The 27,281-nt window shown below is 35.0% G+C and overlaps 2 protein-coding genes across 2 annotated transcripts; one reads left to right on the top strand and one right to left on the bottom strand.

Moving 5' to 3' along the window:
* Positions 1-665: 665 nt before the first annotated feature.
* On the bottom strand, positions 666-17,991 carry LOC306861822 (sodium- and chloride-dependent GABA transporter 2-like; the record flags this gene model as incomplete). The annotated part of the gene is made up of 15 exons (XM_079404309.1): positions 666-827; positions 2,033-2,179; positions 2,684-2,784; positions 3,298-3,400; positions 3,474-3,605; positions 3,719-3,831; positions 4,680-4,804; positions 4,910-5,013; positions 10,796-10,930; positions 13,572-13,701; positions 14,382-14,444; positions 14,976-15,084; positions 16,710-16,850; positions 16,967-17,101; positions 17,805-17,991. 15 exons carry the CDS (start codon positions 17,989-17,991, stop codon positions 666-668), a joined length of 1,887 nt encoding a protein of 628 aa, XP_079260435.1.
* An 864-nt stretch (positions 17,992-18,855) lies between these two features.
* LOC306861126 (protein mono-ADP-ribosyltransferase PARP11-like) lies at positions 18,856-23,169 on the top strand. Its single transcript, XM_079403218.1, has 7 exons — positions 18,856-19,368; positions 19,481-19,601; positions 19,717-19,792; positions 19,910-19,982; positions 20,065-20,192; positions 20,530-20,681; positions 22,085-23,169. Exons 1-7 carry the CDS (start codon positions 19,216-19,218, stop codon positions 22,399-22,401), a joined length of 1,020 nt encoding a protein of 339 aa, XP_079259344.1. The 5' UTR covers positions 18,856-19,215; the 3' UTR covers positions 22,402-23,169.
* Positions 23,170-27,281: the final 4,112 nt, after the last annotated feature.

Here is a 27,281-nt window from a genome sequence, read left to right as displayed (position 1 = left end):
TAATTACTGACTGAAAGAGATATTGGTGTCCCTGTACAGGAGTTATGATTTTACTAAAATTCAAAATTGTATTTAAAACTGTTCTTAGTAGATCATATCTGTTTTAGAGTTGTAAATTAGAAGTCCACTTACTTTTGGACACATAATATAATAGTAATATATCATACTGTATATATATGTAGCAGCAGAGAATGGACTATTTAAACCAAGTTTTAAAAAATATATTTGGAAAAAAAGAACAGTATTAATGTGATAAAATGTATCAAAAACTACATTGTATTACAGAAATGGGATAGAAAAGTTGTATAGAGGAGTGTAGTTAAAAATATCTTGGTTGGCCGAGGGAGAGTAAATTAACAGCACATTTTATTTTTTGGGTGAACTATCCCTTTAATTATGCATATTAACAGTAAAATTTCCAGCCAAATCTAGTTTTGATCATTTGGCACCCTGAGTGATGTGTATTTCATGCAGTCTCATACACTGTAATGAAATGCATTGTCAAGAAATCTAATTTACTTTATATTTAGATATATATATATATATATATATATATATATATATATATATATATATATATTGATTTTATTCAAGTCAAATATATTATTTAATATAAAATCCTATATATAATATATAACCTGAAATACAATCATCATTCTGCCTTCTCAAACTCCACTGGTGTGTTCTTTGTTTGCTTTCTCTTCTCCATCTTCCTGAATGTGTCGAGATCTCTGTGGCTTAATGATTTCACGATTAAACAGTGTGAGGCGTGGACTGTTTGGTCGGAGCTGCTTCAGGTCACTAGAGGGAGTGATGATGTCACGACCCTGAGGAGATGGAAAGAAGACTGATAAATTAATTGTACAATAAATTTCCTAAAAATTACATGATGAGTGTTTGAAAAATTATGTGCTGTTACAGATCGCAGTAAGGTTCCAGGATTAAACTGATTTTGAATAATTATTTATTTTGAACAATTAACTGATTTTTAACAATTACATACATATTTCAAGATAAACATTCCTTAGGCTCTGAGGTTGTTAATATATGCTTCTGTAGAAGTCAACATGATTTCAGTGCATTTTTATAAAATCTTGTTCATTAGCCCAATTCACAGTGAAGAACTTCATTACCCACAATCCTTAACAAAGAACCACCAATCAGAGAAGACTCTGTTAACATGGAAATGTAAACTCATGGCAACACATTACCATTATGTGATTGAGTTGTACTCCCTACTAAAAAAGGTTCTATATAATGCTTGTAAATATTATATACTGCATATTCTAGTTCATTCTAAGATGTACACTGACTTTAATTTTTACATACTTAATTTTTTATGTTTTTATTTTAAAATCAGTGTTTGCAGTGTCGTGATTATGTTGGTTGGTTGGTTTGGTTCAAGACTTACAACTTTTTACAGATTTTTATTTTTATTTTATTTATTTATTTTATTTTTATAAATCACTATTGAGAAATAAATGGGGAAAAATACTTTCGGAACCAAGACAGCTAAAAAATTAAGTGGTCACTGTTGAGTATTATAAAATCCTGCTTTTTAAATTATGGATTTCCTTTTAGTGAAAGTGACATGACATACGGCCAAGTATGGTGACCCATACTCGGAATTCGTGCTCTGCATCGAAGAGCACGAATCCAAAGTGCACACACACAGCAGTGAACACACACCCGGAGCAGTGGGCAGCCATTTATGCTGCGGCGCCCAGGGAGCAATTGGGGGTTCGGTGCCTTGCTCAAGGGCACCTCAGTCGTGGTATTGAGGGTGGAGAGAGCGCTGTACATTCACTCCCCCCACCTACAATCCCTGCCGGCCTTTGCATTATGAGACCGAATCTCTAACCATTAGGCCACGACTTCCCTTTTATTATACAATATTTACACACAGAATTCTGTGTTAAATGGTAAAAAGTCAGTGTTGGTATTTAAGAATGGAGGACAGATGCTGTGACAGATGGAACTGACTAAGATAAGATGAATGAATGCATTGGATGGATTGATGGGTTTTACTCACCCTTCCTAAAGAGATGAATAAGAAGATTGGGATGCAAACCATAGGAATGACTGTGAGCAAAGGTGCCAACGTGTAACTCCAGTCCGGCACAAATTGATCAGCTGAAGACACAGATTTCCTACCCAGCAGGTTATACAGCAGAGTAGCCTAAGGAGGAAAAAAGAGACAAATTCCTGTACTTTCAATTGGTACATTTTTTTAATATGATAAAAAACTGACACAAATTACATACAACTACACAAAATATATACAACATTCTGACCATACAATAGTACATGTACAATGTTGATGTAAAGACCTTGAAGAGCCTGAGCTCTGTAACACTAAATCACTGACTCATTGTATTCATCATTTGGAAATTGTAAATGAAGATCTACTTAAAGTAGTTATAGTTTGCCACTTGTTCTTTTTAAGTGTTAAAAAAAAAAAATCCATCAAATAAAAGAGACAGAAGACTCCAAAAAAGCTCCAAACCATGACATAAACTGCTCAGATTAATGACTGTATTGAAGGAACGGATGCATAGCTCGATGGCAAATGAAACATGAAATAATCATTGATGAACTACTGAGAAAACAATGCAGATTTTGAAACAATAAACAGTAACAGAAGAGTGAGAGAGAGATAGAGAGAGACACAATGTGAACTCACAGCACAGATGAGAGGGCTAATGAAGAGCCAGCAGTACTTCAGCACAGGGAATGGTGCATATCCTATCATATCCTCAATGTTGTCATAGAAACGGTTTGCACCTGCAAACCAGCCATTTGCGTGACATTTTGTTTTTTTCTTGTTTACCTTTCTCTATTTTTAAAATGTATATCTTAATGCAGTTATTATACACAGTGCAAGGTTTTTGAGTAGCAAACTTTAAACGCCAGGGGAAGATTTATGAACAAACTTTAGTAAACATGAACTAAGAATGAACAATACTTCTACAGCATTTATTAATCATAGTTAATGTTAATTTCAGCATTTACTAATGCATTATTAAAATCACAAGTTGTGTTTGTTAACATTAGTTAATGCACAGTGAACCAACATGAATAAACAATGAACAACTGTATTTCATTAACTAACATTAACAAAGATTAATAACTAGTGTAATAAATGCATTGTTCATTGTTTGTTCATGTTAGTTAATACATTAACTAATGTTAACAAATGACACCTTATTGTAAAGTGTTACCAAGATATTCAATAAGAATAAAAAAAAAACACACTTTACAGTGCATTGTATGCATGCGTATTGTATCGTTTCTTACCATAAACCCATGCGACAACAATCGTCTCAAAGGAGGCGATAAAGAGCAAGTTAGTTCCACTCGGGCCATAGGTGTCCATCACAGTAACTAGATGGAATCCTCCCTAAAATATGGCATGCTGTAAAGTTAGAAAATATCTATTATCTAATATCTATTTTCATTTCTTTTTTCTATACCTTTGTGATGAATGGCAGACCCAGTAAGAAGCAGATGATGGCGATTCCTAACACCAAAAGCTCTCGCCGCTTCCTTAGAACTCCAGGAAATAGGTCTGTGAGAGCTGTGGCTAAACTCTCCACGCACACAAACTTCAAGAGAAATTAATATAAACCCTCACACATTTAACAAAATCTAAGATTCATAGACAAATATGATAAAATATTATATGTTACATATACAATGTGATGTTGAACAACCATACCTGGCTGTCAAGGCCCAGAAGAAGCACCATAAAAAAGAAAAGAACAGACCAGAACTGGGGTCCAGGTAACAGCGAGAGGGCTCTAGGATATGCTATGAAAGCTAGTCCAGGACCTGAAATGAAATAAAATCAAATAAAAAGTGTTCCGTTATTGTTGTGTAACCCTAAAATATTTTTCATTCATTTACTTTAAACAAGTTATCCGACATATTTCATTCATACATTATATTTTACATTTACTTATAAATGATGTTTATAATTTTTGTGTCCAAAGTAACATTCAGACATGCATAGGCCACAAGTGTTGGCCTGAGATGCTCTCTTGTGGTGGATAGCAACATAGCAAGAGACTGTGATACACTACATGGTCAAAAGTGACCATGCATGTAGTTGGATTGCCAATTTATACTTAAAGTGTTCAGTGAGCTTCAGATCTGAAATTTGTGCAGGGCTTTCCCACTAGAATCGGTACTTGATGTGTGTAGAGGCATAACATTCACCGGGGTCTTTGATACGCCTCACTGCACTGTAATTGTTTGTTTAAAGAGATTGAAAACAGCATCTTTAACCCATTAATTAGAAGGCGGTGTCCACATATTTTTTGCCATGTATAGTGTAGACCCATATATGGAGGCCCTTAAAGTGTAGAAAATTAAATAGGAGGGAAAATGCATGTTTTGTGAGGGAACACAATACTTTTGCAAGAGAATACAAGTGTTTTGTGAGAGAACACAAAGATTATCTATAGTTTTGTGAGAAAACATAAATGTTTTGTGAGAGAACACAAAGTTTCTTGGGGGAATGTAGTATTTTTGTAAGCAAATCCAAAAGCACTGTAATATAATGTTTCCTCCCATCTCATATTTTGTTTCATCACAATGTCCCCTTAGGGGCTGCATACCAATAAATAATGAAGTGTACTATCAGACAGCTTATATAGTCTTATCATAACAATATTTACCTGATGATGCTATGTCTTCCATGGGTAAACCTAACTGATGGGACATGAACCCCAGAATAGAAAAGACAACAAATCCAGCAAAGATGCTGGTGGAGCTGTTCAGAATACAGAGTGCTATACAGTCCCTGTGGAACACAGAATATAGAAATAACAATAAATGACGACATACAGATGACTGTGATATGTATCAATGGGTGGGGTGAGGCACATTAATACAGGAGGTTACTGACTTGTAGCAGTCATTGTTGTATTTATTATAACTGCCCAGCGCTGTCAGGACTCCTTGACACACAGCGTATGAGAAAAACACCTGAGTGCCTGCATCACGCCATACCTGCAGAAAATGAGATAAAGAAGCTAAACAAAATGTATTTTAATTTTGGGGTGGAATTTGACGTGGACATTTCTTTATGAGATTAATAAAGAAATGTCAAATTCAAATGTACAGTACAGTTTTGATTACACCAGTTTGAGCAATGCACTCCTCGCATTAGTCTGCACATCTGGTTACTATAAGCAGGGTTAGAGAGCTGACGTTCTCCAATTCAGTTTCGTAATGCTAGTGTTTATTCACTTTTTGTAGACTCTATATACAGTACATGATACCCTATCCGCCTACATATTTATACACACTTCCTGTGTGAGTACACTGTCTCTGAGAAGGCAAGGGAAAGTAAGAAAGAAAATAATCAACAGTACAAACATAATACAAAATATATTTCTAAATATTATATATTTTTATAATTTTATACTGTCCTACAGTGACACCAATAGATGCCGTTTGGATGGCAACATCTATATGCCTCTCTTAAGCTCATTGTGTTTTCATTGAGGTACCAAGCAGGGGTGAAACTGTGATTTCGGAGTTAGAAGAAAGTTAAATCTGGCCATGATTCTGATGTATTCTGATCTTCTACCAAAAAAACAAAAAAACTAAATGCCTTGAAGTGGTTTTCAAACTGATATAAAATGTGTGTGCTGGGTCAAACAAAAACTGGACTAGAACATACACGTGTCACAGTTGGTTGCAGGGAGGAAGATTTTAGGCTGGATCTATTTGCAAGCAGTTTTCTTAAAACTCAAAAAAGCAACAGATAATCCAAAAAGACAAGCTTGACAAAAAGCAAACTAAATTTACAATGAAGAGGACAGACAATAAATAACAGAGACTGAGGGCTATATATATATATATATATATATATATATATATATATATATATATATACATATACAAAGGAACAAATATATGCACACAAAAATTCTTTCTGGTCCTTTAATCTGATTGGCTGAGAGCCTTTTCCAGGCATGCAATAATCTAGTCACAACATAACTCCAACCGTTTCACCATTTGTATCACTTCGCTTGAATGAGGCATTTATATAGCGCTTTATTGTGTATTGTTGTACACCCAAAGCGCTGTACAATCATATAGGGGGTCTCTCCTCAACCACCACCAGTGTGCAGCATCCACTTGGATATTTCCCAAGGCGAGTGTCATGCAGACGCCCAAATCCACTATAATTTTATAAATAATACTGCTTTTGTGCATAGAATGTAGTTTTATTAGTTTTTTTAAGCAATAATGTAGTTGTTTAGACTTAAAGTATGTGGTTTTTTAATAAAGATAATGTCTATTTGAAAATTGTCTTTAGTATTTTCGGAGCTCCAGGGCGTCAGCATCCGTTCAACGCTTATTAACCCGCCAAGAGCAGCCTTACCTCGGCCAGATCTTCTGGAATTTACCACTGGCTCTGATGTCTCTATAGCAGTTAAACATGACATATATTTTGTTTTGGGTAAATCTAGTCTTTGGTCTCATTAATCGATTAATTTCATCAACAAATACTTTTTTCTGACTAAAAAGATGAGCTAAAACTAATATCTGATGATAAAAACTATGACGAAATTTATGCAACGTCTTCGATAACAAGATGAGACTGGACTAGAATGTTATTTGAGAACTACCGGGCATTCAAAATACATCCTACAGGCTAAGTTAACTGTCTTGTCTTTCAAAATATGCGTCCATGCCATTGGATTGCAATCAGATGAGGGGTGTTCGTATATCTAGTCTCAGTATAGTAGCCGCAGCAGACGGATAGGCTACCAAAACACGAAATAGCGATCTGAAACAATGGCCTCAGCACCTGAAGGGTTAGGGATAGGGTGACCAAACGTCCCGTTTTTTCTCCGGGAGTTACAATTCGTTGTCGATTAACTTAAAGTTAACTTAAAGATAGGAGTGATAGAACGCTCCACTTCTTCAGTTCTCATACAGCGCGCAATCAGTTCTCAGTGCTCAAATACACACACAGCAGTCCAAATGTCCATCGTGTAGAGTATCTCACGTAAATACAGTCGGTTGGCTTAAGTGAACGTAAACAGGTGAGTGAAAACTGAATGTGTGTCAGTATTACATGCATCCATCTTCAATGGACAACATTCCTAATTAAATACCTATGTAATTAATGTTAACCAACAAAATACGTTAAATAAATGTATACTTGTTAAGTAAACCTACTGTATCTGAAAAATTAGTTTAATTTGTATCTCTACCAAAAGATTTTAATTTATTCCAAATTTATTTAATATTCCAGATTAAAATTTCTCATAATCTTAATTGATTTGGTATAAAGAGAGAGGAATTAATGACTATTTTTGTTTGAAGACTACATTTAAAATAGCTACCAAAATAAATGTTGGTAACTGCACTTTGACTAAAAGTAATGACTAAAAGTTGACAAAAATGCAATGACTTTTCGTAGTCTAAAACTATGAAAGATTCAAATGACTAAAATGTGACTAAGACTAATAAGCATTTTCGTCTCAAGATAAAGACTAAATCAAAAATGCTTGCCAAAATTAACACTGAAGCACCGAGAGGGGCTTTGCTTCTTCATTTCTGAAGTCTACCAGGCAAAGCCAGTGATAGTGGAGGGGTGGACGACACCCTATAACAACCCTGTGATTGTTATACAATTCCAAGATATCTTCTCTGCTGCCTCCCTGCCTCACTTTTGCAGTTGCCTTGTATAATTCCAACAAACTTATTTTTTACACCTCCTTACTGTACTGCATATCCAGAACAAACCCCACAAGACAATTGTGGCTCCCCTCCAAAAACCAAAAGCACTTCCCACGCAATACATCGCCTTTTCGCTTCATTTTCTCGCCAATCTTTATTTTGTTTTGCGGTGAAAGCAAAGAAAATCCCTCTCTAAGAAAATAGTTGTGCTGTTTGATAGCAATCTTTCATTTGAAAACCATGTTTCTAGCATCTGTAAAACTGTGTTTTTCCATCTCAAAAACATATCTAAATTGCGACCTATGCTCTCAACGTCAAATGCAGAAATGCTAATTCATTCGTTTATGACTTCAAGGTTAGACTATTGTAATGCTTTATTGGGTGGTTGTTCTGCATGCTTGATCAACAAACTACAGCTGGTCCAAAATGCAGCAGCTAGAGTTCTTACTAGAACCAGGAAGTATGACCATATTTGCCCGGTTCTGTCAACACTGCACTGGCTCCCCATCAAACATCGTATAGATTTTAAAATCTTACTTATAAAGCCCTGAATGGCTTAGCTCCTCATTACCTGAGCGAGCTCTTATCACATTATAGTCCTCCACGTCCGCTGCGTTCTCAAAACTCTGGCCGTTTGATAATACCTAGAATATCAAAATCGACTGCGAGCGGCAGATCCTTTTTCTATTTAGCACCCAAACTCTGGAACAATCTACCTAACGCTGTTTCGGGAAGCAGACACACTCTGTCAGTTTAAATCTAGATTAAAGACAGATTTCTTTAACCTGGTTTACACATAACACACTAATACGCTTCTATTATTCAAATCCATTAAAGGATTGTTAGGCTGCATTAATTAGATCACTCCCCATAACACACAATGTACTCGTTACATCGTAAGAAGAATGGCATCTACGCTAATATTTGTCTGTTTCTTATTCTGTTTCTCAGTCCGTGTCCGGATCAGATGGTGGATCGGCTCCGGGAGATGATGTCTCCCTGATCGTCGGCGGAGGCCGGGACACCTGGATGAGCCCCGGGGACATATCCCCAGTGAAGACCTCGACTTAAATGCAATAAAAAGAAAAAGAAAAGAAAATAACTAAAAATATAATAAAATACCTAACTACATAATACTATTATTGTTAGAAATTGCAACAATATAAAATAGAAATAAATACATTTATACATTTAAAATTTTAATTAAAACAATCAGTAAACAATAAATAAACAATTATCTCCTGGCCAGAGGAGAACTGGCCCCCCCAACTGAGCCTGGTTTCTCCGAAGGTTTTTTTCTCCATTCTGTCACAGAGGGAGTGTTGGTTCCTTGCCGCTGTCGCCTCTGGCTTGCTCAGTTGTGGACACTTAATTTCTAGTGATTATCGTCAATTTTATTTAGCAGATACTATTTAAACTAAACTGATCTAGACAATGACATATCTGAACTCGATAATGAAATGCCTTAACTGAAAATTGAATGTTTAATCTTATTATTATACATTACTGACACTCTATCCTCGAATTTGATACTGTTAAGTACTTTGACACAATCTGTATTGTTAAAAGCGCTACATAAATAAAGGTGACTTGACTTGACTTGACTTGCACTGTGAAACTCCTCTCACAAAAAACAAAGAAATTCTGTAGAAACTCTTTCATGTGTATCTGTTTTTCCCTTTAGTTCTATATACAGACCCAGTGATAGCAGCTATGCCTGAGGCTCAGAGAAACAAACCTCCCTGTCTGGAATCATTACAAAGTCATCATAGTCAAGGAGTTCTTAAGACCATTAATAGGCCATTTTCATGGAAACAGAATACTCCTTTATGGATTACGATCCAACCTGACCACCCGCATGACCCAGATTTACACATTTGGGCTTTTCTACACATGTATGGAGCTTATAATATGACAAAACTATTTGAATTTTAATTGTGTAAATTTGAATTATTGACAGTGTCATTTAACAAAACTAAATATTATGTGGCACTTAACATAGTTCTGAATTAGATTTTTTTTTTTACTTGAATAATGAACATTTGAAATTTAACACAATTGAAACATATTTATGGCAGTTTTTTAATAGACATGTATTTTCAAACAGCAGATTTTTTGTTCTGAATTCTTTGACTGCAAATATCCAGTTTTAAAAAATACAGCTTCAAGTTTTGAAGATGAAGAAGAAATTCGGAACATTAAATGAAATATTTAAAATTCAAATTGCTATGTCAACACAGGTTTGTTTACGCATTAAACTCATGGCCTTTGTGTCATGTTGCATGTGTCATGTTGTATTCATGTGTCATGTTGTATTCATGTGTCATGTTGTATTCATGTGTCATGTTGTATTCATGTGTCATGTTGTATTCATGTGTCATGTTGTATTCATGTGGCATGTTGTATTCATGTGGCATGTTGTATTCATGCCACATGAATACAACAGAATATTTATTGTTTCGCGAAACATTACAGCAATGTACTGTTCCGTGAATTAGACATAACATGAAAAACACATGACAAATCTAACTATACAATAATGCCAGACATGCCATCCAACTATTCCAGAATGCAATTTTGGAATTGCAACCATTCCAGTACTAACACAAGTATAAATGTAAAATCAGATTCCTTTTAAATGCATTTTTCTGGTCTTATTGTGTTTTTTGTTTTTTTTACATCATTCCAAAATGTGCACATCATTCCAAACTAAAAATGTTTGTCTGCATAATCGTATTCAAAATGTGATCAGCATCTGAAACATCTCTCTGCATCCTTCATTCTTATCAATTTATATTTTTCCAGTTTATTTTTGAACACTGCCATCCAGCCACCTGCTTTTTAGAGATCAGGCAAGTAGGCAAGTTTTTTCATATATTTCCATGCCATAAAATTGCATCTTGAAACAATACACAGCTTTGTCACACTGTAATTCATTAAAGTGATCATGTATCTCCATCAGATCCGCAAGAAATAGTAGATGGGATGGTCATTTCAATGTACTGTATTCAGGACATTATCAATTCTAACCTCAGATACTATTTAGGACAGATAGCATGCAAAACGGGAAGTAGGGATTGTGTGCACTTACATCAGGATTAGAGAGTTTACTGATATCAGGATACAGATAATAAGTAATTCCAGTTGCAGCTCCTGGCAGAGTCACTCCTCTGAAGAAAAGGATGAACAGCATTAAGTAGGGGAACGTAGCAGTGAAGTACACAACCTGCAAAAGAATGACAAACAACACATACATATCATGTTAGTTGACTTTTCTAAAATATTCCAGTGTTATCCTGAACTTTTGGCAGTGTTACATACTGTAGATATAACAGTTTTCAATAGACTAGCAGACACTAGAAAATCATAGAAAATCATAGACAATTAGCCATTAAGGCATTAGCTATTAACCACTTAGGCATGTTCTAAGCAACCACTCAAAATACCTTTGCAACATCCAGAATGCCACAAAAACCACTCTGAACATCAGTGGATTACCTAATACTGGGAAATTCCAACATCACAGTGGCACATTTTTCACAAACAACCTGCACGTACAGTATCTTCTGAAAATATTGTGTTACTTATAATGTTTTATTTTGTTTACTTCTTATGTAAGATTATGATGTTTAAACTAGTTTTTTTTTTTTTGCTTTATTGCCAGGTATGTTTACACATGAGGAATTTGTTTTCGTGACAGAAGCTTGCACAGTGCAACAGAATGACAGTGACAGAACAAAAACACATATAATAAAAGAACAATAAAAATAGAACAAGTAAATAGGGAATAAAAATATACAAATTGACAATTGTATTTACAGGTATATTACAATAGACAGTTTTGTATCTACAGGTATATTATGTGCAAATTGAAATGTAGACTAAGTATGTGTGTTAGATAAATAAGTGTATAAGTGTATAAATAGTGTGTGTTCCACAATTATTGTCAAGTGTTCATTGCCTGAGGGAAGAAATTGTTTCTGTGTCTGGCCGTTCTGGTGCTCAGAGCTCTGTAGCGTCGACCAGACAGTAACAGATCAAAGAGGGAGTTTGCTGGATGTGAGGGGTCCAGAGTGATTTTACCAGCCCCTTTGCTCGCTCTGGATAAGTACAGTTCTTGGAGAGTGGGGAGGGTTGTACCATTATTTACCATGTACCATTGTACAATTACTTATTTTTCTGAGGAAAATAAGTGAGTGGGGCTTGAACGTACAAAACTAACCGCTAAGATAAGGTGTTATGGGCGGTTGCTAGTATGTTGCTATACAGTTGCTAAGGTATGATGAATGCATCCCTGATATTTGATGATTGTGTTTTCGTGTGACATCTGCAATAAGTCTTTAAAATGTTTGCTGAAAATAAACATTTAGAAAACAACCTAGGCTCTTAGGGAAAACATACCAGGGGACATTTCTGAAAAATTATGTTACATGCATGTCCAGTAAATGATACTGAAAAAAGGTGACCAGAAATGCCACTTCCTGGGAACAATCGATACTTTCGAATCGCTCTCACGGTACTTTGATGTCATACAATGATCGATCTGCACAGCGCAAACAGCCAAAAACTGCCAATTTTAGGCAATATAGAAAACCTGTGCAGAACAAGTCCCCAGGAACTGGCACGTCTGGTCACCTTATGCTAAAAGCATGTTCAGTTTTATCTGAAAAAGATGAACATGAAATTGGCAAAATTGTATTACATTACTTGTTGCCGATTAATGGTGCTAAAATGTTAATAGTGTTTGAAAATAACATACTCCCCTTAACCTAACTGATAATGTCTGAGATAAAAAAGTAATTTGTCATTTTTAACCCTGTAATTTTAGCTTCTGCATCTTTTAAACTCTTTTATTATGATTCATGTTTCATGGGAATTTTACCAGCTGTACCAGTTGAGCTACTGAGCAAGTTTACTACATCAGAAAAGCCATATATGAAAAGATGTGATGCACGAGTCGATATGTTCTAGTTTGCAAATCATGCTCTATGGTAAAAATATTTTGAGTTCAAAACATAGCATTGTGGGAGGAATTGTGTAAAAATGTTACTATAGTATGTGCTTTGCTGCTGCTAGTTGTTTTTATTTATTTATACGTTTTTTTTATTTTTAATATTTTATAGCATGCTGCTAAGCAGTTGCAACTGTAGGTTGTTCTAGGTGGTTTCTTGAGTGTTTATATGCAGTTGTTGAGATGTTCTGGACTATTTTTTGTGTGATATTACATTGTTGGTGTCATGAGTCCGGGCCCTGCATTTCCTCCTCTCACCAGGTCACTATCTCCTGTCCATTCCGCAAACTCCACACACCTGTCACTTATTACACCCTCGGCTGTTTCCCATTGTGATGGACTATTTATACACCAAACTCCCGCTACTCTGTCTGGCTTATTAATTGTATTTTGTTTTGTAGGTTATGGATGCAAGCACCTTCTGTTGCCGTATTTGTATCCCGTTTTGGTTCGAGTTGTTTTTCAGATCCTGTCTGATCTGTTTCTGTTTTTGGACTGTGTCTGCTTTTTGTTAAAATAAACCTGCGTTTGGACCCTGACCCCTGTTTTCACTTACCGTTCCGTGACAGTTGGATGATGTGTGTTGTCACACTGCTGTTGCTAAAATGTTTTGAATGACTGTTGGCATGCTACTATTTGGTTGTAAGTGTGTTGAATGGGAATTGTAAGGTGGTTTTGCTAGTGTGATATGGATGGTTGCTCAAAAAAGCACAAAGATTCCAGTCCCTAACTATGGCTCAGGTCCTTCAGTGTAAGTCTATGGGTTTTTAGTGTTTGTTTATGACAAGTACAATTATGACATTGTTTACTCTTGATTATTTCACTGGCAGACAGATGTGCATGAGTATCAGCTGACCTTGCCTGTGGTCTTGACTCCTTTAAAGATGCAGAAGTAACAGATGACCCAAGCCAAAAGAAGACACATGGCAAGATCAGCATTTACACTCCCCAGACCACCACTGTTCGCCACCCGCAACATACGATGGCTGGGGGTACACACAAAAACAGTTCGTTTTTTTTTTTTTTAGTTCCATGCATGTCAAGTCTCAAAGTCTTAGACTTCTAGTTTTAGGTTAAACCTAAAAAAACCTAGGCCCATAAACACAAATATACCCATGCTAGATACAGATGTATCTTTGCTGTTATTTAGTTTTGTGGGCTTTAGTTTAGGAAACTGCACAAACTATAAACATATTGTTTTCATTGAGTTCACTCGCTCTGTGGTTCAGCCCAGATTTATCAATAACCTGTCTGCCTGATGAAACATTAAAAGTCTTTGTCTCACAGATGTTGGATGTTTTAAATTTTTTCCCCACCCCTTTAAGGGTAGGGGTTATTTCACTCATATTCCAAGACTTGGAAGAGAACTAACCCTAAATTATGTGAGCTTTCAGACATTACCAAATCCTTTCGTAAGTAGCTGACTGACAGTAAACCAAGTTCCATGTTGTTAAAATGGGAAATATGCAGATGTTTTTATAAGGATTTATTGCTGCCTGAAACCGTATGACTGTAACCTGTAATGTAATCTAATTATAGTAATTTGGAAATAAACAAGTTTGGAATTGCATTGTAACAAACACAGTTTCAAATTGTTCAAAGAAATGTGTAGCACTAATGCATATACGGTATTTGAAATGTTTAAGTAACAAATGATGTAACTTACAACCAGTACTCTTGTTCTGAGGAGATCAATTTAAAAGGCGGCCATCCAGATTCATTTTGAGAACTGATGAAAGAAAGACATAAAGAGATTGTGAGTTCACCATAGCTTTTCAAGGGCATTCTTTTCGACCAAAAGCAGATGTTTGTGTGTTATAAGTTACTAAAAGCTTGTTCTGAAACACAGTGTAGAAAGAAAAATAGTGTAGCTGATTTAAGATGGTCTTGTTGGTCTCAAAATAGCATTTTAAGCTATTTTCTTTCAGTAGCACATTAACAGAAAAAAAACATACACAAAGCTTATTAAACAAAGAGTTATATAATATTAGGTTTAGAATACACATTAATGGATTTCAGTGAAATGATCAAAAAAATCTCCTGCATCAGTCTGTGTTCTTTTCATTTTCCTGTTAGGTGAGTCTAAACAGCGAATAAATTATTCTTTCTAAATGCATTACAAAAGGGTCTTTCTTTAGGCAACTTTTCCAACAAATGTGTTTACAATCTTCTAAAGCCTGAATACAAAGAAGATCTTCCATGACCCTGTAAACATCCGGGAGAACAACAGATTGTGTACTCTGTTGTTAAGTGAGGTTACCTCATGCTGTAGTTGTCACCATATTTATCCGTTTCATTGTAGAGGAAAGACCAGTCAGCGTCAGGCCTGTGTAAACCTGTGTAGGTAGCACTTATATTGTGGCAGTTCACTGTCAATAAAATGGGAGATCAAAGTGAGCGAAAATTGATCTGGAACTCAGTAATATATCTTTATATAGAATTTATATTTGCAACATTATTATTTTTAATATGTATATTATATAATATACATAGTAGTTCTAGTATTTGCAACTTTATATGTCACAATTGCAACTTTTTTTCACATTAGCACATTTAGGGGGGGAAGTCGTGGCCTAATGGTTAGAGAGTCGGACTCGTAATCCAAAGGTTGCGGGTTCGAGTCTCGGGCCGGCAGGAATTGTAGGTGGGGGGAGTGAATGCACAGCGCTCTCTCCACCCTCAATACCACGACTGAGGTGCCCTTGAGCAAGGCACCGAACCCCCAACTGCTCCCCGGGCGCCGCAACATAAATGGCTGCCCACTGCTCCGGGTGTGTGTTCACGGTGTGTGTGTGTTCACTGCTGTGTGTGTGCACTTTGGATGGGTTAAGTGCAGAGCACGAATTCCTAGTATGGGTCACCATACTTGGCCGTATGTCACTTCACTTCACTTAATGCATTGGATTCTCGTTTATTGTATTGCATTCTCAATTTAATTTTTCGTAATTCTGAGTGTATCTTACAATTGCAAATGCATTTCTAACTGTGACTTTATTTATTTTTTATTTTTTTGTAATTATGACTTTATTCCTTTTTGGAATTGTAACTTCATATTTCACATTTACAACTTTATTTCTCACAATTGCAACTTTAGTTCTTGCAGCTGTGACTATTTCTTATAATGGTAGCATTATATGTCACAGTTACAACTTTATTTCTCATAGTTTTATATATTTATGTTTTTTTTGCAGCAGCAGCACTTTTAATTCTCATTGCAATTTTATTTCCTGTAATCGTGAGTATAGGAAATCTTGAGCATTTCTCATAAACTCTGACTTTATTTCTTGCAACTGCAACTTTTATCTCACAATCACAACTTTATTTCACATTATTGAGATTTTATTTCTATTTATTGTGATTTTTATTTTATTTTTTGCAGATGCAACGTTATAATTTACTTTTTTCATAATTGTGACTTTACTGCTTGTAATTACAACTTTATTTCTTGTAATTGTGACTTCATATCTGACCTTGTATCTCACAATTCCAACTAAATTTTTTTTAAATGTTCAGTATATTTCAATGTGACTTCATATCTCCTAATTGCAGCAACCACATTTTTATTTCTCAGAATTGCAATTTTAAAATCATTAATTATACATTATCTCAAAATCTGATTTAGTTTTTTTGCTTTGACCATTATCTCACAATTTTATTTTTATGCTCTTGCAAAACTGATTAAAAAAAGTCTGATCATTTAGAAAGGTGCTAATTATCCTAAAACAAAAATCACATATAAGTAGCCTAACATTCACCTCTGTTGCACAAACGTTGCAGGATGAGCTAAAACCAAAAGTAAAAAAGAACTCTAAGCTTGTACAATAGCAGTAGTGATGCTTGTCTAAGCAAGAAACATTTATTTACATTATTAATATTCAAAGCTGCAATGTTTGTGCCACTGGGCAAGTCTGAAATTGCATGATAGTCATTCAGTGTCTTGAGCTTATATGAATAAAGTTTATAAATACATAACATAAATATATTAAGCCCACACCTGTGTTCCAATAATTGTCACATGAAGTCCAAGGTAGAGTACTCCAAAAAGAGTTGAATAGATAAAACAGAGCCCAGGCCAGGACCACAATGTAATATATATTCAGATAAATCACTATAACTTGGGAGGCAACACCTACACCTGCTGACAAAAACCACACTGTGTGAGAAAAGCCACATGTGCAAAATAATACACAAAGTACAGTACATTTAATTCCAGAAATTCAATGCATGGACTTTCATGAAAGCATAAGTCACCTTCAAACATGGGGCAGATTTTTTTCCAAGCAGTGATACCCCCTTCACTGGTGTATTGACCTAATGCCGTCTCAAGGAAGAATATTGGGATTCCACAAAAGAAGAGGAAGATGAAATAAGGAATGAAGAAAACACCTGGAGAGAACATAACAAAAATGAGTTATTAGCACTGATCTAATATAGAATATATTATACAATATATAATCTATAATATATAATATAGATCAGTGGTTATTAGTCATAATCAAGGGTGAAAATCTTCTTTCCAGTATCTTTAAGGGTTGTAGCAGAACACATCAATAACATGCAATATTATACTGTAGCTTCTCTTGATCACATTTGAATAAGAAGCTTGAGGGTAAACGGTTGCAAAAACTTTTTGATCTGCACGATTCATTTTTTAAACAAATATAACTTGTGCTTACTTATTTTAATAAGTATATATGACAATATTTAAAGCACAAATGGGTTAGATGAGTTCTGTGCCAAAGTTGAATTTATTGGCATCGAGATTTGAATAAACCCCTAAACCCAAGTATGAGCAGTTGTAAAAGTAAGCACCCAAAAAAAAAAAAAAAAGGCACGCACTTGGGGGAAGAGAGCCATGATGTGTAACAAAAATTGGTTCTGAGCATTGCAGAAGAACATAGTGGTCTATTGATTGAGTTATAAACCATGGGCTTTAGTTCTGATGTGCTGAATCTTAAACGTCAAACCCATTTCTCTGCGCAGAGCTTTAAAACACCCCAGGCGTATTGCCTTTCTTTCTTTCTTTTTCTTTGTTTCTTTCAACGTTACACTTCTTCTTCAACAGTCCTGCTTTCAAACTTTCACTTACCGCCTCCATTTTTGTAGCACAGGTAAGGGAAGCGCCACACGTTCCCCAAGCCGATGATCTCTCCAGCCATGGACAGCAGGAACTCAGTCTTGTTGGCCCATTTCTCCCTGGCCTCGGTGCTCCCTTTCTGGCCCTCTGGCTCCATAGCTTCCCCATCAGCAATGCCTTCATCTCTACTCTCCTCCATGGCCTTTATCTATCTATATATGCCTCTCTGTGAGCATTCAGTGTATTATAAGTTAGCTTATTAAAAGTCCATCAGCATGCAGAACAACAAATCTGCATTTGTGGACAAGTTCTTGCAAAGAGTTCTGTGTTTTTGTTTTAGTTTCAGTCGAATGAATGCATCGAATATGCTTAAATTCGGTAAAATAACTTTAACGTTTAGTGTAAAATGTGTAAGTCTCCTCCAATCAAACTGTTTGTTAAGAAATATCAGTTAATGAATGTTTACATGAAATTATTCAATTAATTGCATACCCCAAAGAGAAATTACACATACCAGAACCAGTTCAAAAATGGATAATAATTTAATATCAGGACAAAAATGTATTTGGACTTACCAAAGTTTGTAGGCAGCTCTCTCTGGTGCGTGTGCGGAGTGCAGTGTTCCTCAGTATAAGTGCGAGAGGGCGTGACACACCATGTGAACATATTTAACTACTTCTTTTTCTCATTTGTTTTGTTATTTTAATAATATAATCAATATAATTGTTCGTTGCATTGGTCAAAACAATAGTACTTTTGCATTATATTTTTTTAAATAGATAGATAGCCTAGATTATTAATTATTAGAAGTAGCCTATAGCTATTACTTCTAAAATAATAAAGCGCTAAACGTTTCTTCCTTCCTTCCTTCCTTGCTTTATTTATTTTTTTATTTGCCTAATGATGAATTTGATAATAAGGAATTAGAAAATATTCTAACTTTTATTTGTTTGGGCTGCAATTTAACCCCAGTGCTAATATTCCTTATCTCCACACCGGATGCAAAGGTCTATCTCTCCTTGATATTATGAAATAAATATAGGATTATTTCAAAAGAATGTTCGCAGTTGAACGATGCATGATGACGTCACGACCGGCGAATGCGGAAGTAGAGCGAGGAAAACGAAACATAAACAGAATTTAGAGAGAAAAGATGTTTCCTCGAATTTAGATCAATTCAACGTTTATATAACTTCAGGAGGAAACGGGCTTTTTCGAAAGGTATACACAACACGGTTAAAAGCAAAGTCAAAATTTAAATAAAAAATTAATACTAAATCTGATCACCCCAGCATATTTGGTCTTTCGTGAATGAGATCGCGACCGGTGGAATCAAATCATAACAACGCTAGTTATAGTGAAAGCATGTTGTCATGCACTTAAAAGGTGTCCAGGTGGACATATTTGTGTATTTGCTTTGAGGATGTACTGTGAGGCCACTGTCAAGCATTTGGAGAGCTCAGAAGACCTCCAAAAGCCCACTGATGAAGAGTCATGTGAGGAAGAAATGGACACATCAGAGTCCAAGTGGCGCTGGTTCTACCTCGCCGAGTGTGGCGTCTGGCATATGTTTGAAGTATGTACTGCTTTTTATTTAACTGCAGTCTGATAGATTAGACTAATATGAATGGCCATTCATAAATTGACTTTTTGCTGATCACATCATGCTGTTTGCCTTTTCTCTACAGGAAGTGCCCAGCACAGGTTGTTCTGTCACCAATGAGCAAATTGAACAAAACTACATCAAGAATCAGCATGCTTCAGTGGACTTCTATACTGCTAAATATACCTATAAATTAGACTTTTCTGGTTGGTTACCGAACAAAATACAGATTTGCGTTATCTAGATTCGTGGTCATAAATGGCTTGGGGGTGTGATATGTGTCAGTGATCTCTCTTTTCATCTTTTCAATCATATCACTAGCTATGAAACAAGTTAATGTGACTACTGGAAAAGAAAGGCCAATCAAAAGGGCATTGCATTCAGCTACTGACTTTAGGTGAGCTCCAGCTTTTTTTAATTGTAAAATTTATATTGTACGTCCATACTGTTTATTATTTTAAATAATTATTATTATAAAAAAATAAAAATGTCTTTTCAATTTCGTGTTTCATAGATTTATCTGTGATAACCCAGCCCTTCCTGTACCCAGTCACTGGGAAAGAGTTCATACAGAAGAACCCTATCAGGTATGCAAAGAAAAAGTCAAGTTAAACATAATAACTTTTAATAACACAGAATGACTTTGGGATTGTGACTGTTTCCTTCCAGCTTATTGCTTTATGCAGAGATACGTTTGAGTACAAAGAAGTGGCCCGGTTATATGAGAGAACCATGAGCCAGCCCGTCAGATCCATTCAAAGAGTACAGAACCTGGACCTGTGGGAGTTTTTCTGCAGGTTGGCTCATTTTTCAATATTTGAAATCATCTTAAAGAGGTTTATTTGTAAATAATGTCTGTCTGTATGCTTTTTAAGATTATTACAAGGCTTCTTAGTATATAATTATTATATATATATATATATATATATATATATATATATATATATATATATATATATATATATATTTTTTTTTTTTTTTTTATTTATTTTTTTTTTTTTTATTTTTTTATTTTTTTATTTATTTTTTTTTTTTTTATGTAACATTTTTTTTAAACATTTCAGTTATGACTGAATCCAGTTTAAATTTAAATGACAAAATAACAATAAATTAATACTTGTAAATGTGTTCCAGGAAAAAGGCCCAGTTAAGAAAGATAAAACATGCTATAGATGTTGAAGAAAAGATGCTTTTTCATGGAACCGGTCACAGTAACATACAGGCCATATGCACATACAACTTTGATTGGCGCCTCACAGGAAGCCACGGCGACGTCTATGGCAAAGGTATAGTTCAGAATTCTTTCTGCAATAAAATGATAATTCACCTACAATTGAAAAGGGTGTCATAATTTATGTATTCTCTTGTCAGTCCAAACCTGTATGACTTCTGTATTCCATTGAACACAACAGACATGTTTATAAGCCCACTTTTTGCCATATAAGAAAAGAAAATCATGCTTAAATCATTCATGACCAAAAAATCAAAATCATGCATTATGAGATACTAAATCATATTGATGAGATAAGTAGAATTTATGGCATAAAATTATTATGAAATCATTATGAAATACAATGCCGAAATAAAAAGATAAAAAGTTATCCCTTTTTATCTCATAATTCTATTTTTATCTTAATTAAGTCATAAATATGACTCTTTATTTTAAAAAATTGACATATGTCAAACTTCCTGACTTAATATCTCAGTTCCAAATTTGTATCTCCAATTATTAGAAAAAAAGTTATGATTATGAGAGAACTTTGTCATAATTGACTTTATTATAATTGCGATAAAAAGTTCCAAATATGAGAGTATGGAAAGTCATCATTATCTCATTATTTTGACTTTTATTATTATTATTAATTTAATAATTATGACTTAGTATGCCATAATTTTGATTATTATTCGGAATATTATGTATAATTTTCATATAATTTAGTTTTTCTCATGTGATGGAATTTAAAGGGTTAGTTCACCCAAAAATGAAAATTCTGTCAATAATTACTCACCCTCATGTTGCTCCAAACCTGTAAGACCTCAGTTCATCTTCGGAACACAAATTAATATATTTTTGATTAAATCCGGAATGAGCCGGAAGCTGATACCCTGTCCATTATGGCGGCCTGCTGCTGTAGACGGGATGAGGAGGAGAAGAATTGTTGAATAAAGTCGTAATTTTTGTTCTCTTTGCGCACTAAAGGTATTCTCATAGCTTCGTAAAATTGCTGTTGAACCACTGATGTCACATGGACTATTTTAACGATGTCCTTGCTACGTTTCTGAACCTTGATTGTTTAAGGATCCTTGCTGTCTATGGAGGGTCAGAGAGCTCTCAGATTTAATCAAAAATATCTTAATTTTTGTTCTGAAATGTTGTCTCTGCTCGTCTGATCTGTTCGCGTTCAGGAGGCGTGGCTTTTGACGTCGATTTGCAGGGAGGGTGGATAGTTTGCTTTCAGTGCTATCAGGGTAAAGTTAGCATTTTTCAAGATCTCCTACTGCACCTTTAATGACAGAATTTACATTTTTGGGTGAACTATGCCTTTAACATTTTTATTGGAATAAAACATTGCGATTGCCTTTTTTGCAATTAGGGTTATTGTAAGCATGTAATTTTGATTTCATTTAATTCTGATTTATAATTATAGAAACATTTGATATTATATAAATATAATTTCTGTCTTTACAGGAAGTTATTTTGCACGCGACGCAAGATATTCAAGCAAGTTTTGTCATTCGACTAGCAAGCACAACTTTATCCTACAGAGACATGGTCTAGCGCCCCCTGTTTTCCAGAGCGACCCACCGTACAAGTGCATGTTCCTGGCACGGGTTCTAGTTGGGGAATATACGCTGGGTCACCCCCAGTATTGCAGACCACCATCCAAGGACATGAGCATTGCCAACTTTTTTGACAGCTGTGTAGATGACATGATGAGCCCGAAGATCTTTGTTATATTCGACAGCAACCAGATCTACCCGGAATACCTGATTGAATTTTACTGACATCAAAGACCAAAAGGAAATCTGTGAATTTGCAAAGGAACATACTGCTCTGTGTGGTTGTGGCCGGTTACTGCAAAAGTGCCTTTGGTGAAAAACTGCGAATGGACAATATACTGTGTCTAGAGGGCAGAGTTAAAATATATTAATAGTTTATATGGATTATATTATCAATTTTGTGTTTTTTAATAACATATTCATTTATGATACAAAACATTCATATGAAAAATGTATTCATGGAATTAAAGGAAAAAAAAATAATCATTTGGAATTTGTTTGCATGAAATATGGCATAACGTTTACCTTATTTACTTAATTTCCAGCAATCCTGCCTTGTGGAAAAAGCGCTGGTAGAATGTGATTCCATGAAAAGAATGTACCCTGAGTTATGTTTTCAAATTTGCACATGTAATATTTTAATACTATTATTTGTCATAGCCTACCTCTCCACAATTCTACCTCTTCTCATATTTCAAAAGAGAACAACAAAGTAACACCCTTATGTTTAAAATGGAAATTGAACGATGAAATGTGATGAAATGGGCATAGCGGCAGATTGTTTCTTCCATATTGTGACATACATCCGAGTGAAGTGGATATCAGAAAATAAAATAAAAGTTATACATTGTAATATTTACAATGTCAAAATAAATCATTCAAAATATTTAAAACATAAAATATGCATGGAAGAGTCATTCAAAATAAGATGAATAACATAGAAAAGAAGACAAATCATGAAATTCTAGCACTTGCACATTAAAAAAGTACTATAAAAAATAAAAAGTATGTCCTCTGCCCATTCATTGATTACACATTTTGCCTAATTTACTTCAAATCAGCAATAACTGTGTGATACTCTCAACTATGTTTAATATCCTTTTGCCAAATTCATTTTTCAGATCTTCTGACATAGAAATAATAAATAATATCAAATAAAATCAATCAATGAATTCATGCACAGCCCAATATACCGAACTAAAGACACAGACACAGATTTAATTTATTTCCAAAGGATTTATTTGTTCGCTTCAGACCTGATTTACCAATTATCCATTATTTTTATGACGATACTTTTTCAGCTAATTATTGTGATCTCATGGCTGATATAAAGAAAATTGCAGCTCTTTTATTTACTTTGTATTTATTTAAGCTATAGATATTTATGCACTCAATACTGTTTTCATTCTTGTTAAAATATTAAAGACATTGCATTTTAATGTCAAATATATTGATATACAATTGCCAATAAGTATAACTGAAGAATATACAGGTATGCAACATATTCAAGATTAATAGAAATACATTTGAGGTTTTACAGAGTTAAGTATGTATGATATATATACTTAACTCTTGTTAAAAGTACACTTTTATAGTTGATCCAAAAGAAAGTAAAAACCCTGGATAGAGCGGCTCAGTGGATGTGGTCTGGACTCTGGATGAGGGTCATTGTGTCAGAGATGCTGTAAAAGGACAGAGTTCCTGCACTGTGATCCACATACACTCCTAGAGCAGCTGGGTGGTATGGGAAGTTTAATCCGTTTTTTATCGTCGTAAAATACACAACTGGACAGACTACAGAACAAACACAGTGACTGACAATTGAATCCAAACACACGTGCTTTTTCCTTCCTCCCAATGATGTCATATGATACTGATACAAATTTACTTGCCGACCCCTGACCTAAAGAGTACGATCAAATCTGGATGATCAGGATACTGCTGGATTATGCCAGTGTCAGAAGCCATTTTGTGTTTGGATCCAGAGTGAACTGACAGGAATCTGGAGGAAATAAAAATATATATTTTGAAATCTATAATTTACAGATTTTATTTACAAGATATATTTTTGTCTTTCCTTAAAAGAGGTACTTCACGCGATTAAAAATTTAAGAAATCAATCTGGATGTATGACACTATGGAAACCACCAGAGATTTAAAGTTTTATGATTTTATGCAATGTTACATGATGCAGTTGAATATTTCAGTATAAATAAATTGCAAGCACTTCACCTCTACCAGATATCCTTTCTATCTCCTGTTTGCAGAAATCCTCAAGTTTCTCTCTAAGCAGGGAGACAGATTTTGCCACATCAGCGAAAGAAAGTGGAGAAGAGGGAATGATGGGTACATCCGTATACAGACAAAGACAACATAAAATTCTAAAATTCTGCTTTCACAAAACACTTACGGTAACACTTTAGTATAGGCACCAATCCTCACTATTAACTAGTTGCGTATTAGCATGCTTATTATTAACATATTGGCTGTTTATTAGTACTTATAAAGCACATATTTTCCATGACCATATTCTACATCCCTAATCCTACCTAATACCTAAACCACCTTACTAACTATTAATAAGCAGCAAATTAGGAGTTTATTGAGGCAAAAGTCAAACAAAAGTTTGTTTTCATGATTTTATTTATTAACATCTTGCATCTTGACCTTGGAAATAACGAAAGCTCAGTTTTGACCATAAAAATAAATGTGATCATCTGTGTGTGAAAGCTGCTCCAGCTCAGCGCCTCTCCTCTTCAGATCTTCAATCTCCTGCTCCAGTCGCTTCAAGAGTCCTTCAGTTTGACTCACTGCAGCTTTTTCCTGATCTCTGATTAGCTTCAGCAAACCACCACATTTTTGCCTAAAACAGATCTTGGAGTGGAATTGAGGAGTTTCCTGTTTCAGTTATCGAGAAAGTGTGCAGAGCAGCCAATAGAGGGCGCTCAAGCCTCAAATACTATTTTCTACTTCTGCCTGTGCGTGTATGCTGTACACACTATTAACACCAACAAATAGGGATATTATACATTTCCAGGTATTGTGAAATTAACACTTTTATATTCAAAATTGTTAAAAATGTGTTATATGTTTGACGGTACTTAACTGGGAGTTTGACATCACCCAGCTAAGCAAAGTATCCTTTCCTTTTCTATATATTGATAAAAGGTATTTGGACATTTAAACATTAATTTCCAAAAAAAAAAATATTTTTCTTTTCAGCATGATATGGCCCATAGGAGCTGGTGGGTGAATCTGTTCTTATCCAAAATGACAGAAATGTAATGTGAATATGGAAATAAAATCCACTTTACACAAGTAATGTTTGTCTGTAAGGCTATTAACACAAACATCAATATGCACACACATACACACACACACACACACACACATATATATATATACACAGGTGCATCTCAATAAATTAGAATGTCGTGGGAACGTTAATTTATTTCAGTAATTCAACTCAAATTGTGAAACCCGTGTATTAAATAAATTCAATGCACACAGACTGAAGTAGTTTAAGTCTTTGGTTCTTTTAATTGTGATGATTTAGGCTCACATTTAACAAAAAACCCACCAATTAGAATACTTCATAAGACCAATAATAAAAAAAAAAACATTTGTAGTGAATTGTTGGCCTTCTGGGAAGTATGTTCATTTATTGTGTATATACTCAATACTTGGTTGGGCCTCCTTTTGCTTTAATTACTGCCTCAGTTTGGTATGGCATGGAGGCAATCAGCCTGTGGCACTGCTCAGGTGTAATGGAAGCCCAGGTTGCTTTGATAGCTGCCTTCAGGTCATCTGCATTGTTGGGTCTGGTGTCTCTCATCTTCCTCTTGACAATAACCCATAGCTTCTCTATGGGGTTCAGGTCAGGCGAGTTTGCTGGCCAATCAAGCACAGTAACATCATGGTCATTGAACCAGCTTTTGGTACCTGTGGCAGTGTGGGCAGGTGCCAAGTCCTGCTGGAAAATGAAATCAGCATCTCCATAAAGCTTGTCAGCAGAAGGAAGCATGAAGTGCTCTAAAATTTCCTGGTAGATGGCTGCGTTGACTGTGGACTTCAGAAAACACAATGGACCAACACCAGCAGATGACATGGCAGCCCAAATCATCACTGACTGTGGAAACATAACACTGGACTTCAAGCAACATGGATTCTGTGCCTCTCCACTCTTCCTCCAGACTCTGGGACCTTGATTTCCAAATGAAATGCAAAATTTACTTTCATCTGAAAAGAGGACTTTGAACCACTGAGCAACAGTCCAGTTCTTTTTCTCCACAGCCCAGGTGAGATGCTTCTGAAGTTGTCTCTGGTTCAGAAGTGGCTTGGTAGCCCTTTTCCTGAAGACGTCTGACTCTTGATGCACTGACTGCAGCTTCAGTCCACTCCTTGTGAAGCTCTCCCAAGTGTTTGAATCAGCTTTGCTTGACAGTATTCTCAAGCTTGCGGTCATCCCTGTTGCTTGTGCACCTTTTCCTACCCAATTTCTTCCTTCCAGTGAACTTTGCATTTAATATGCTTTGATACAGCACTCTGTAAACAGCCACACCTTTCAGTAATGACCTTCTGTGACTTACCCTCTTTGTGGAGGGCGTCAATGTTCGTCTTCTGGATCATTGCCAAGTCAGCAGTCTTCCCCATTATTGTTGTTTCAAAGAACAAGAGATACCCGGAATTTATACTGTAGAGATGGTCATTAATTGAAACTCAAATGTAAATATTCTAATATTTTGAGATACTGATTTTTGATTTTCATGAGCTGTAAGCTCTAATCATCAAAATTAAAACAAAAACTTGACATGCAATGAATCTAAAATATATGAAAGTTTCACTTTTTGAAATAAATTACAAGAAAAAATGAACTTTTTCACGACATTCTAATTTATTGAGATGCACCTGTATATATATATATATATATATATATATATATATATATATATATATATATATATATATATATATATACACAGGTGCGTGTATGCTACATAAACATATTCAGGAATACTGTTTAGCCAAATTTAAATTTTCTTCTTTATATTTGATAAACCTTTTTTAATCAAATAATACACAAGGCTACTGACTAATATATTTAA

The sequence above is a fragment of the Barbus barbus genome (assembly GCF_936440315.1).
Source record: "Barbus barbus genome assembly, chromosome: 42".
Lineage (NCBI taxonomy): Eukaryota > Metazoa > Chordata > Actinopteri > Cypriniformes > Cyprinidae > Barbus > Barbus barbus.
Note: the sequence above shows the minus strand (reverse complement) of the source record. Positions and strands in the feature narration are given on the sequence as shown.